Below are 12,540 nucleotides of genomic sequence, written 5' to 3' on the forward strand. Positions count from 1 at the left end.
CATTACAGCATGGTGCATAAAGAAGTAAGAGAAAAGAACCACTCTGTGCCCACAGATGGAGTTTCAAGGTCCAGGCATAAACAGGAAGTGATAGGCAGGTAGAAGGAGATTCAGCTTCCCCACTCAGGTCCTCTGGACATAGTCTTGGCAGTGCACACAGAGTTTCCCTAGAGTCGGCAGAGACAAAGTGAAAGGGAGGCTCCTGGGGAAAGGACACAGGGAATTTAGGTTCGTGTTGAGAATATTCTCCTGCCTCTGCTTCTGTCTTCTTGCTTTAGTGCTGTGGGACTGACCATGAAGTCTAAGCAAAGAGCAGCCATAGAGCTTCAGAGAATATAAAAATCTGCTGAGCAGTCTGTTCTCTCATGATCAGTGCAAATGCCTGAAGACATTTTTACTTCTGAGGCAAGACAAATGGACAATGGGGAGAGGTGAGGTACCAGGTGATCTTGCTTGATCTTTGAAGAAATATCAAAGAAATTTAAGGAAGTACTTGGGGAAATGTTATCAGCTACCATTCCTGGACAGAAGAATGGGATTAGGGGGAAATGATCAGGGAAATTAAGGTTCAGTGCACAGTTCATTGTTACTCAAGTTTTTATGGTAATTTCGGCAAGTGTGAGATCCTTTGGATTTTGTTTAAAGGGGAAAAGATATGTTCTTTATCCTAGAGGAAATCTATTGGTAAGTTTTCTCTTAAGAACAATCTCATCTAGGACTGAAAAAATTCTGTTGCACAGTGACATGATTTCTTTCCGTGAATAACAGAGATCCCAAAGCTCAGGGGTCTCATTTCTGAGATCAAGAAAAATAAAGAGAATTATGTATCCCTCTATGTTTCAAAATGGAACCTGCTAAGATGCATTCATGACAAAGAAGGTGGAGGAGGAGTAACAAGGTGTATGCTAGAACACATGAAAGCACTATATTAGAGAGAAGATGAGGACAAGGGTGGTCTGAAATGTCGACTCTTCCAAGATGCTTTCTTGTTCTCTAGGAAATTCGATTTATATCAATCCCTAGAAGATAAGAAAAAGTGGATTGGGGAGAATGAATGCCTGTGTATGATAACATGTAATTGAACACATGAGAGTTTGTATGATTAAGTGAGCATGAATGAATGGACTGTAAAATAATCCATTAATAACTACATCTTACAAATGGCAATCGGGACCAAGTATTATGTTAGGGGCCTTCTGTGTAATATCACATCCAGTTTTCACAACAAATCAGTCAATTAGGCATTATTATTAACATTTCCATCATTATAGAGGAGAATACTGAAGTATATATAAGAGTTAATATTTTTAGGGTAACACTGCTAGATTTGTTCTGATTCTAAAATACATGCTCTTAAATTCTGTGCAAAGGTGACTGTGTGGAAATTTTGTGATTGATGACTAAAATGTAAAATGTTATACATTTTCTGTAAACGAGGATCCTCTACATTTGTTGCTCATTCCTGTGGGGGCCAGAGCATGAGAAAACTACTGTGCTTTCAGAAACAGTTACTTTTCCAAGAAAAAATGTCAAAGACATTGAGTAAGTAGGACAGGATCTATCTCAGGAATTGGAGTTGGAGGAGTGGTTGGACGCTGTATATGGAGAGGAGAATGGATAGAGGGAACAGTCTTTTTGCAACCAGAAAGCAGTGTTGTTTTCTGGCTAGGAGTGCTGCCATGGAAATGGAAAGTGGTGCCAATAATATGTATTCTAATACCTCATCCATTAATATCTTTCTGTGAGCCATGGCCAGAAGACTTCCAGTCAAATGGAACATCAAGAAAAACCTAGGTTGGCATACCACCCTCTTGGTACAAAGTGAAAAGTGTTTGGTGGATAGAACGTGCAATTGTATGAGGGAAGGAACTTAACTCAGACTTTATGGATGAGAGTGTTATTTCCATATGTCCTTGTACTGTCACCCTCTCAGGCAGAGACAGAGAGCGGCTGATATTTAGAAAAATAGATCATCTGAGACCAGGGCTAAGGTCTAATGTTCTCAGATGTGGATAGGTTGGTCATGAAAGTATCGTATGGGTTCAGAATTTGGTGCAGTGGCTTATGTTACTGCTGAGTATTCCCTCATCCCATATTGAAGTGTCTGGTTTGAATCTTGGCTACTCTGTTTCCAATCCTGCTTCTTGCTAATGTGCATCCTGGAAGGCAACAGTTGCTGGCACAAGTACTGAATCATTGACACTCACAGGGGTGAACTGGATGGCGTTTTAACCCTCACGTTGGCCTGGCATAGCTCTGGCTATTGCAGACAATTGGAGAAACAATCAGTGGATGGAACACATTCAAAAAATTGAAAAATAAAAGGAAGTACATTGAGGATGTGAGCTCCAGATGTTTCAACTCTGTGTAGTTCGATAGATATGTGCATCCTGCCAAGGGAGACACAGAGATGTCTGTGTCAGCTTATAACCCATTCCCTTTGTATTCCAAAGCTGCAAAGGATCCATTACTTCACTTATCAATCCATATTTGATTAATATCTATGTTTGCTAGTCACCGCCATAGGCATTTCATTCACAGTTGTAAAGGAGAATACCTTGAGTTTTGACCATCTAAATAGTATTCCTTGTGCCAGACATACTCAACTAGATTTTGCGCCCCCCTCCCCCATAATCTCTCTCATCCTTATGGTTATGTATACACTTTCCACTTTTCCTTTACATTTTCCCCCAAAACTGAGTTTTGGATTATTGCAATATAGTAGAGGGAAATCTCCAGACTTAAAGGATCCATGCATTGGGAAACAAAATGCGAATGAAGTACTTCATCAGGTTTTTGTAAATGTTTCCTAAATGGAATTATGACTCTTGAATGAGTGAATACAGTTTTGGGGAAAAGTGTCAAAGAAGAAGTGAAAAGTGTATCAGTGGCACATGGAATACTATTTACGTGGCCAAAAGAGTTAAATGTGTCTGGAGAAATAGCTAGGGATTAATAAATAAAGTGATTTTTACCTGTATCATTAAAAGGTTTTCATTTTTATGTGCATTTAGTGCAGGAGTTATGAAGAACTTTTTTTACATAATCATCTTTAAATTTCCAATTATACTGAAGAAAATGTGCTTAATCAAAACACTACAGCTAAATGTTAGAAACACTAAGATTAAAATTTTGAAATTTTTTCTTCCCCTATGCTATCCCCATGTTTCATTTCAGGAAGGAATACATGTTTGTGTAGTGAGTTCCTAATGGAACAGAGAACTTGAGTCAATGCAAAAAAGAGAGAGTGCAGCGAGAGAGAGAAAGAAAGGAGAGAGAGAGAGAAAGAGAGAAGCTTGGATTTATGTTCATTCAGAAAAGAGCCATGAATGACATTGAAATCAATGAGTGAAGTTAGAAGTGGTAGAATATTTTAATTCTGGGAAATTGTCATAAAATTAATGGAAACAAGTTTCACATTTGGAGAAGAGTCTGTAATAACAGAAATTATTTTATTTTCAGGGAAGACTAAATTAACTTATTTTTGTCTCTCCTCCAATGCCACAGAAATCTTCGTTGTTCATGGTGTTGCTATAGAAGTCGTCAGTCTCTCAGAGCTTTCAATCATCCTGGGGATGAACATCACCCTGGTCAGTGAATTCATTCTGGTGGGATTCCCCACAGCCCCATGGCTGCAGACCTTACTGTTTTTTCTCTTTCTTTTGGTCTACCTGTTAGTGATATTAGAGAATCTTATCATCATGCTCACTGTTTGGATCACTGGCTCCCTCCATAAGCCCATGTACTATTTCCTGAGTAGTTTGTCTTTCCTGGAGGTCTGGTATGTCTCTGTTACTGTCCCAAAGATCCTGGATGGATTCCTCCTGCAGAGATGGCACATCTCCTTCACAGGCTGCATGACCCAGCTCTACTTCTTCATCTCACTTGCTGGCACAGAGTGCGTGCTCTTGGCAGCCATGGCCTATGACCGCTATGTGGCCATCTGCCACCCTCTTCGATACCCAGTCATCATGACCACAGGTTACTGTGTACAGCTAGTGGCCTTCTCCTACACGAGTGGTTTCATGGTCTCTGTCTTCAAGGTCTATTTCATTTCCCATGTCACCTTCTGTGGCTCCAATGTCATGAATCACTTTTTCTGTGATATTTCACCAATCCTCAAACTGGCATGCAAAGACATGTCCACAGCTGAGCTAGTGGACTTTGCTTTGGCTATTGTCATTCTCATCTTCCCTCTCATTACCACAGTCCTCTCCTATGTCTACATTGTCTCTACTATTCTGCATATACCCTCCACTCAGGGAAGGAGAAAAGCCTTTTCCACCTGTGCATCTCATCTCACTGTAGTCATAATTTACTATACAGCCATGATTTTCATGTATGCTCGGCCCAGAGCTATTGCATCCTTTAATTCTAACAAGCTAATATCAGCTGTGTATGCAGTCCTCACACCCATGCTAAACCCTTTCATCTATTGTCTAAGAAACCAGGAAGTCAAGAATGCTATCAAAAAGACCCTGGGGGGTGGCCAGTGCCTCTTGCTCAGCAGAAACCTGCTGCCTTAAGAAATAGGCAGTGTCTCATGAAGGATGCCATTCCCGTGATAATTATCACAATCCTATGTTCTATTATCCCTGCCCCTTAGACCTTGATTCCTAAGGAAATTACCACATGCAAAAATTAAGCATAAAATTTAAAGGAGGATGAGTAGCACACTTGATTGATAAATATAATGTTAACCATAAACTATTTTATATACTATAGATATGAAGTGTTTTAAAATAAAATATAATAATAAATATTTAATACATTTCTAATTTATATTCTAATTTCAATTTCCACCATCTTTGTGATGTACCCTATTTGGTTTAACATCTGCTTTAGATTTGCAAGGTTTAGAGATACAACTCCTCAAATATATGCTCTCAAGTCTATGTATCAATTCCAACCAACTTTGAATAAACTCCGTGTTCTATGCCTTTCTTACAGTATGGCCTTGATTATTCTGTCTTTATTTTTTTTTTATCTTGCTTATGGTGAACCTGTATGGGTGAATATATTTTGTGATTAATAATATTTTTTCAAACTTGAATTAATAATATAAAATATTTTATTGTTTGTTAATATTTCACACTGAACAGAGTCAGAAAGCATCTCCAAATCTTTTCTGGATGAAGTGCATTTTAAAAACAATAGTTATCCTGTAGTTGGAAAATTTGCCATTAAAAGCTTTCATAGTTAAGAAATGTAATGAAAACTGAGAAACTGACAAATCAAAGGAAACTGAGAAAGCACAATGAGTAAGTAGAAAGAATGTGATGCCTTGGATAAGATCCTGGAGCAGAAAAATAAGAATATGGAGAAAACTTGTAAATCTTGAATAAAAATGCTGAAAAATGAATTGTTTACTAGAAATGTATATTTTTCATTTTTTTGGTTTTGACAAGTTTACATGGTACTGTAAGATGATAATGTTAAAGAAAACAGAAACTGGGAAACAGCATATGACAACTATCTCTAATGTCTTTGAAATTTTTCTACAAATCTAAAATTATTTTTAAAAAGTAAGAGTATGGACATTTGGTGCAGTGGTTAAAGATCTTGCTTGGCACACTCACAGCCCATATCTGAATGCCTGGGTTCAAGTCCTGGTTCTGTTTCTAATTCCGGCTTCCTGCTAATGCACACCATAGGAGGCAGCAGGTGATGGCTCATGTACTTGGGTCTCTGCTTCCATGTGGAAACCTGGCATGAATTCCAGGCTCCTGGCTTCAGTCTTGCTCAGCCCTTACGTTGTAGGCATTTTAAGAGTGAACCACAGGATGAAGGATCTGCCTCTACTATTCACATAAAATTTTTAAAAATAAAGAAATGCATTATTGTTTTCATTATTGGTCTTTTTATGCCAAATAACTGAAAAAAATTTTGCTGATTTCAATGCATTCTATATTAATAAAGGTATTCTGTCCATTCATTTCTTTGATACAGTGATGTGCATATAAACATCTATGCTTTTAGCTGAAAAACTCTTTGAATTTATACTTAGTTCTCATGAAATTCATGAATTCATGCTTTTGATTTAGCTGATTGAAAAGACAGAGTTAAAAGAAAGAATAACTGACACATAGTTTCTGCCTTATACATTTTTTATTTTAAAACCTAAAAGCAGTATCTAGTGTGAGCACATATTTATTTATTTATTTATTTATTTATTTTTATTTGACAGAGTTATACAGTGAGAGAGAGAGAGACAGAGAGAAAGGTCTTCCTTCCGTTGGTTCACCCCTGAAATGGCCACTATGGCCAGAGCTACGCCGATCCAAAGCCAGGAACCAGGTGCTTCCTCCTGGTCTCCCATGCGGGTGCAGGGGCCCAAGCACTTGGGCCATCCTCCACTGCCCTCCCAGGCCACAGCACAGAGCTGGACTAGAAGAGGAGCAGCCGGGATAGAACCCAGTGCCCATATGGGATGCCAGTGCCTCAGGCGGAGGATTAGCCAAGTAAGCCACTGCGCCGGCCCCACTGCTTCATACATTTAGCAACTCAGAATATATCAACTCTTGAAAGCAAAATAAGCTCATCTTTTAATTCCATTTTTCCTTTTTATTTTTATTGAAAGCAGGGATGGAGCTTTTAATACCATATAACATGAGATTCGTGACAAGGTCGTAAATGAGGAAGGAAGGGCATATTATTTTATTATTTAATATGTAGGGTATATAGTAAAACAACATTTATAAATAGATATATGACACCACATATTTTTATTCTATATACATATTGATTTCTTTCTTTTTTTCTCATTTAGAGTTTTTATTTCATATTAATATTTTCTTTTTTTTTTTGAGGATTTTAAGCCTGTTTTATTTCACTTTCTTTTTTTTTAAACTTTTATTTAATGAATATAAATTTCCAAAGTACAGCTTATGGATTACAATGGCTTCCCCCCATAACGTCTCTCCCACCTGCAACCCTCCCCTTTCCCACTCCCTCCCCCTTCCATTCACATCAAGATTCATTTTCGATTCTCTTTATATACAGAAGATCAGTTTAGCATATATTAAGTAAAGATTTCGACAGTTTGCTCCCACACAGAAACATAAAGTGAAAAATACTGTTTGAGTACTAGTTGTAGCATTAAATCTCAATGTACAGCCCACTAAGGACAGAGATCCTACATGAGGAGTAAGTGCACAGTGACTCCTGTTGTTGATTTAACAATTTGACACTCTTGTTTATGGCCTAAGTAATCACCCTAGGCTCTTGTCATGAGCTGCCAAGGCTATGGAAGCCTTTTGAGTTCACCGACTCTGATCATATTTAGACAAGGCCATGGTCAAAGTGGAAGTTCTCTCCTCCCTTCAGAGAAAGGTACCTCCTTCTTTGATGACCCGTTCTTTCCACCGGGATCTCACTTGCAAGGATCTTTCATTTAGTTTCCTTTTTTTTTTTTTTTTGCCAGAGTGTTTTGGCTTTCCATGTCTGAAATCAGCTCTTGTCCTGATGGTTGATGTACAATGTAATACTTTATCCATGTTAGTATTTTTTTTTTGTTCTAGTACCATTGGTTGAACTCTGTAATTAACACATATTGATTTCTAAATATGAGAGCAAATGTGGATTTTTATCTTTCTGTGTCTGGCTTATTTCACTCAGCATCCAGACTTCCAATTTCATTCTTTTTGTTACAAATATCAGGATTTTTTATGGCTTAGTAATATTTGATCATGTATTTATACTGTATTTTTTTAAGTTTTTTATTTAATGAACACAAATTTTATATGTACAGCTTTTAGGAATATAGTGGTTCTTTCCCCCATTCCCGCCCTCCCCTACCACTCCCATCTACCTCCTACTCCCTCTCCCATTCCATTTGATTCACAGAGGGTAGAGATTATAACTAAGCTTTTTTTATTCTAGAGAATAAAGCACAGTTCTCACTAAATAATGAAAGATCACTGAAAGTAGAAAGTATACTTTATATAAAAAATTAAAAAGGATACATGTCTCTATTACTGTAACACATTTAGCTTTCTTAAAATGGTTTCTGTGTAATTGGATGTTACATTACCTTGTACATAGGAGTAACTGAAAAACACCACACCATGCCAATAGGTATAGGTAAACATGATCCAGGATGAAACAGGAATTGACATAGGTGAACAAAGATGCAGCTTCCTAGGTTCCCTGGATGTACACGCAAGCCAAGGCAGTACACACCAAATTTCCCCAGAGCCAGAATGGGTGGAATGTAAGTTGTTCCCATGGGAAAAGATATGAGATAAATAGAGGTAAGGGCTGGATATATTACACTTTCCCTGCTCCCCTCTTCTTGCTTTAGAGTGGCAATTGCTGCCATGCACACTGAGCAAGGGTCACACACAGTTCTCTCAAGAGTGTAAGAGTCTGAAAACCAGTTTCCTTTCCCATGATCCGTGTGAATGTCTGAAGACTTTTTCTATTACTAGGCAAGGACAAGTGGACCATGGTGAGTGTTTAGAGATACTAAGATATGTTGGTCAATTCCTGAAGAAAGTTCCTAAGATGACAAGACAAGGAAGGCCTTGAGAAAATGTCTAGACAGATCATTTTGGACAGTAGAAGTATTTTGGGGAATAAAATCAGAAAGAAAACTGCAGTATATCTTTACTTCAGATTTGGGAAGTTTGGGCAGATCTGCATCTTTTGAGTGTTAGACAAAAGCACAAAGGATATGTTTTTTTTTTGTTTGTTTGTTCAAGAGATATCTAGTAGTGTTGATGTTGACTGTTCAGAGAAAGCACATTCAGCATTGGTGTTCTCCATTTATAACCAGGACATCCATACTAAAGTGAGTTCTATACACTAGGATATCATAGACAGTCCAGAGCTCAGTGTTTTTTGTTCTTTAACAAGAAAAATAGAATGTGATAGTTTTTTTTTAAATCTACATGCTTCAGATTAGAGCCTTCTGGGGGGTACATTTGGTGCAAAAGTAGAGGAAGTATGAGGGAAACATGATTGTGTTTGAGTAGTGAAAATAATTCATTGAAGATTGAATTAGGAAGAAGGCATGACTGGTTGTAGGATTTTATAGACAATTAAATTGTTTCTCCGGGAAAGTTGAGTTGTTTTATCCTCTGAAGCATAACAGGAAAAATTAGTGAAAGAAAGAAAATTAATGACTGTATTTATGAGAATATGTGAATGAAAACATGTGAGCACATGTAATTGAATAAGCTTCTAGGAGCCTGCTGTGACATAACAGTTAAAGTTTGTAGGGGAAAACTACAGTTTGAGTCCTATGTTAAGTATCTTCAACATGCTATCACATTTAATTTTCACAAAATAACCCAGTAAGGTAGGCATCATTGTATTTTTTCTCAGTTTATAGGAGAAGGCATGAAAATAACATTAAATGTTAAGTGATCTGGTCAGTGTGACCAAGCTACTAGGTGATGCAAGAAAGAAAGAATCCTGGCTCTGACTCTTAATTCCATTTTCTTAGATTCTTTTTAATTTTTTTATTAATTTAAAGAGGAAAGATTTCATGAATTTAAAATTCTATGCTGAAGAAATTTTATAGAAAATTGAGTGACTGATGTTGGAGTTGTGGATTGTAACACATATTTTAAGAGTAGGAGATTCTATGTTGGTACTGATTCCTGCTGGGTTAGATTGTAGGTAAAATTAGATATTCTTCTCCCACACAATTTCTTTTCCACATTTAAAAGATTTGGTGAAAGACAGCGGAAACTAAGCCAGGAATTCCTTACTAGTAAAACTTACTCAGAGATAAAAGTGTAGACGGGAGACTGAGTCAGAGTTACCCAGCAGAGTGCTGAGCTCTATCACACTATGCTGCTAGAGATAAAGATAGTGTGCCTATAATATATCCTTCAGCCACTCACCTTCAATCCCTTGCCTATGAACTATGGACAAAATGTCTCTAGTTCAAGGGGATATCAGAATAGACTAATCCGTCTAACACTTCCTCTATGCCAAATGCACAACGTGGTCAACAAGAGTTTGGCAGACAGTGAACATGGTTTAAAGACAGGGCCTGGTTCCAAGATTAAGTGGGACATTTAATAAAATTGATTCATATAACAGTTGTGTCAGCTCAAAAAGTATTCTGGCTTTCAGTCTTACAAGATCAACCTGCCTTTGTACTGCATTCGTGAGCCTGCCTTTGAACCAGAACCTGATACATTTGCTGTTACTTGGAAACACTGGCCCGCCAAGTAAACTGAGACTGGGGCTCATGTCTAATGTTCCCAGACACTGTGGATATGTTTGTCATGAAGGTACCCAAGGTATGCAAGATATGACTATGTCAGAGATGTGCAGCTAAATAGACATGTGCCTCCTTCCAACAAAGATCTAAAGATCTCTTTCTTCTATTACTGACCTATTTCCTATAGATCTGTAGATCTGAGAGCTACAAAGGATTTACCAATTAACTTTTGTTGTGTTTGCCAACCACCAGACTAGGCATCTGTTCACAAACATGAAGGATAAGGTCTTGAGATTTGAAAGATTTCAGTGTGTGTTGCAGGAGGCGGGTGGTGGGGAATCTCCATGCATGAAGTTGTCATGCACTGGGAAGCAAATGCTGAAGAGGCATTGCAGAAGTTTTGTAGATGTCTCCTAAATGGTTCCTGACTCTTAAATCAATGGATTAGGGAAAGAGTATAAAAGGAAGAGGCAAGATTATGTACAAAGTCACAGGTGTGAAAGAGATTATAGTTTGCTTGTGGATCCAAAGCTATTTGTGTATATCTAGAGCCTGGAATACTGTTTAGAGGGTTATAAAAGATGAGGATGGAATGTAAGTCCAGATGAAAATGTGAAATGCTTTCTGTGTGTGAAAACAATAATGTTTGCATTTTTATGTGAAGTGAATGAAGAAGTCATGAGGAAATTTTCTAATAATTATTACCATACGAAAATTTCTGAAGACTCTAATTTGAAGAAAATATGTTGGATCAAAGGACTACAGGCAGAGGACTACCCACATATTAAACTTTTGAAAATTTGCTAACTGATGTTATCATCTATATTTCCTTTAAGGAAGTCCAGTGACTTCTTCAGTTATCAGAGAACTGGAGAAAAATGGAAGAGAAACATGGCTCACTTTGCTGTAGCAAAAGAACCAAGAATTACCTGATGGTTGACATTAAGATCACTATCATCAGGTGAATAATATTTGGGGTGGAAATGCATTTTAATTCTAGGAGACTTTCACTTAAAAAAAAAGAAGGAAACTTTTATAGAAATATGTGCTTTACATCGGAAGAGTCCCTATTAGTATTAAAGACAGAATTATGAGTCTCATTCACAAGGAATATTGCATTGCTGACATATTTTGGTCTCTTCTCTGATGCCATAGACATCTTCATTGCTCATGTTTTTGCTGTAGAAGAGTTCAGTACATCCAAAAGTTTTTAGCCATCCTGGAGATGAATATCACCCTGGTCAGTGAGTTCTTCCTGGTGGGCTTTCCTGGTGCCCCATGGCTGCAGAACCTGCTCTTCTTCCTCTTCCTTGTGATCTATCTGTTAGTGATATTAGAGAATCTTATCATCATGCTCACTGTTTGGATCACTGGCTCCCTCCGTAAGCCCATGTACTATTTCCTGAGCAGCATGTCTTTCCTGGAGGTCTGGTATGTCTCCGTTACAGTCCCAAAGATGCTGGATGGATTCCTCCTGCAGAGACGGCACATCTCCTTCACAGGCTGCATGACCCAGCTCTACTTCTTTATCTCACTTGCTGGCACAGAGTGCGTGCTCTTGGCAGCCATGGCCTATGACCGCTATGTGGCCATCTGCCACCCTCTTCGATACCCAGTCATCATGACCACAGGTTACTGTGTACAGCTAGTGGCCTTCTCCTACACGAGTGGTTTCATGGTCTCTGTCTTCAAGGTCTATTTCATTTCCCATGTCACCTTCTGTGGCTCCAATGTCATGAATCACTTTTTCTGTGATATTTCACCAATCCTCAAACTGGCATGCAAAGACATGTCCACAGCTGAGCTAGTGGACTTTGCTTTGGCTATTGTCATTCTCATCTTCCCTCTCACTACCACAGTCCTCTCCTATGTCTACATTGTCTCTACTATTCTGCATATACCCTCCACTCAGGGAAGGAGAAAAGCCTTTTCCACCTGTGCATCTCATCTCACTGTAGTCATAATTTACTATACAGCCATGATTTTCATGTATGCTCGGCCCAGAGCTATTGCATCCTTTAATTCTAACAAGCTAATATCAGCTGTGTATGCAGTCCTCACACCCATGCTAAACCCTTTCATCTATTGTTTAAGAAACCAGGAAGTCAAGAATGCTATCAAAAAGACCCTGGGGGGAGGCCAGTGTCTCCCATTTATCTGAGTGCTGCTGTCATGAGGGATAGACCATGTCCCATGCAGTATGTCATTCTCATGATATTTATCATAGTGCTGTTTGTTTGTTACAAGCATGGCTCCAAATTTGGGTTTCTAAAGATATTATAGCATGGGGAAAAGTATGAACAAACATTAAAGAAAACTAGAACAATATTATTTGTAACCATTAGCTATTAATAATATTTTTA

At 38.1% G+C, this 12,540-nt stretch overlaps 2 protein-coding genes across 2 annotated transcripts; both read left to right on the forward strand.

Annotated features, from left to right (window-relative positions):
• Positions 1-3,572: 3,572 nt before the first annotated feature.
• On the forward strand, positions 3,573-4,526 carry LOC100340632 (olfactory receptor 6B9-like). Its single transcript, XM_008268160.3, has one exon. The coding sequence runs from the start codon at positions 3,576-3,578 to the stop codon at positions 4,524-4,526; it is 951 nt and encodes a 316-aa protein (XP_008266382.2). The 5' UTR covers positions 3,573-3,575.
• Positions 4,527-8,129: 3,603 nt separating this feature from the next.
• LOC100340372 (olfactory receptor 6B9-like) lies at positions 8,130-12,338 on the forward strand. The gene is made up of 2 exons (XM_008268150.3): positions 8,130-8,212; positions 11,363-12,338. Exons 1-2 carry the CDS (start codon positions 8,130-8,132, stop codon positions 12,336-12,338), a joined length of 1,059 nt encoding a protein of 352 aa, XP_008266372.3.
• The last annotated feature ends 202 nt before the right edge of the window (positions 12,339-12,540 follow it).

The sequence above is a fragment of the Oryctolagus cuniculus genome, chromosome 1 (assembly GCF_964237555.1).
Source record: "Oryctolagus cuniculus chromosome 1, mOryCun1.1, whole genome shotgun sequence".
In the NCBI taxonomy this organism is placed as follows: domain Eukaryota; kingdom Metazoa; phylum Chordata; class Mammalia; order Lagomorpha; family Leporidae; genus Oryctolagus; species Oryctolagus cuniculus.

Excerpts from the sequence above, each read along its gene's own strand:
- LOC100340632 (XM_008268160.3), top strand. The coding sequence starts at position 3,576 with ATGAACATCACCCTGGTCAGTGAATTCATTCTGGTGGGATTCCCCACA.
- LOC100340372 (XM_008268150.3), top strand. The coding sequence starts at position 8,130 with ATGCAGCTTCCTAGGTTCCCTGGATGTACACGCAAGCCAAGGCAGTAC. Across the intron at positions 8,213-11,362 it reads AGAGCCAGAATGGGTGGAAT|AAGAGTTCAGTACATCCAAA; the intron begins GTAAGTTGTTCC and ends TTTTTGCTGTAG.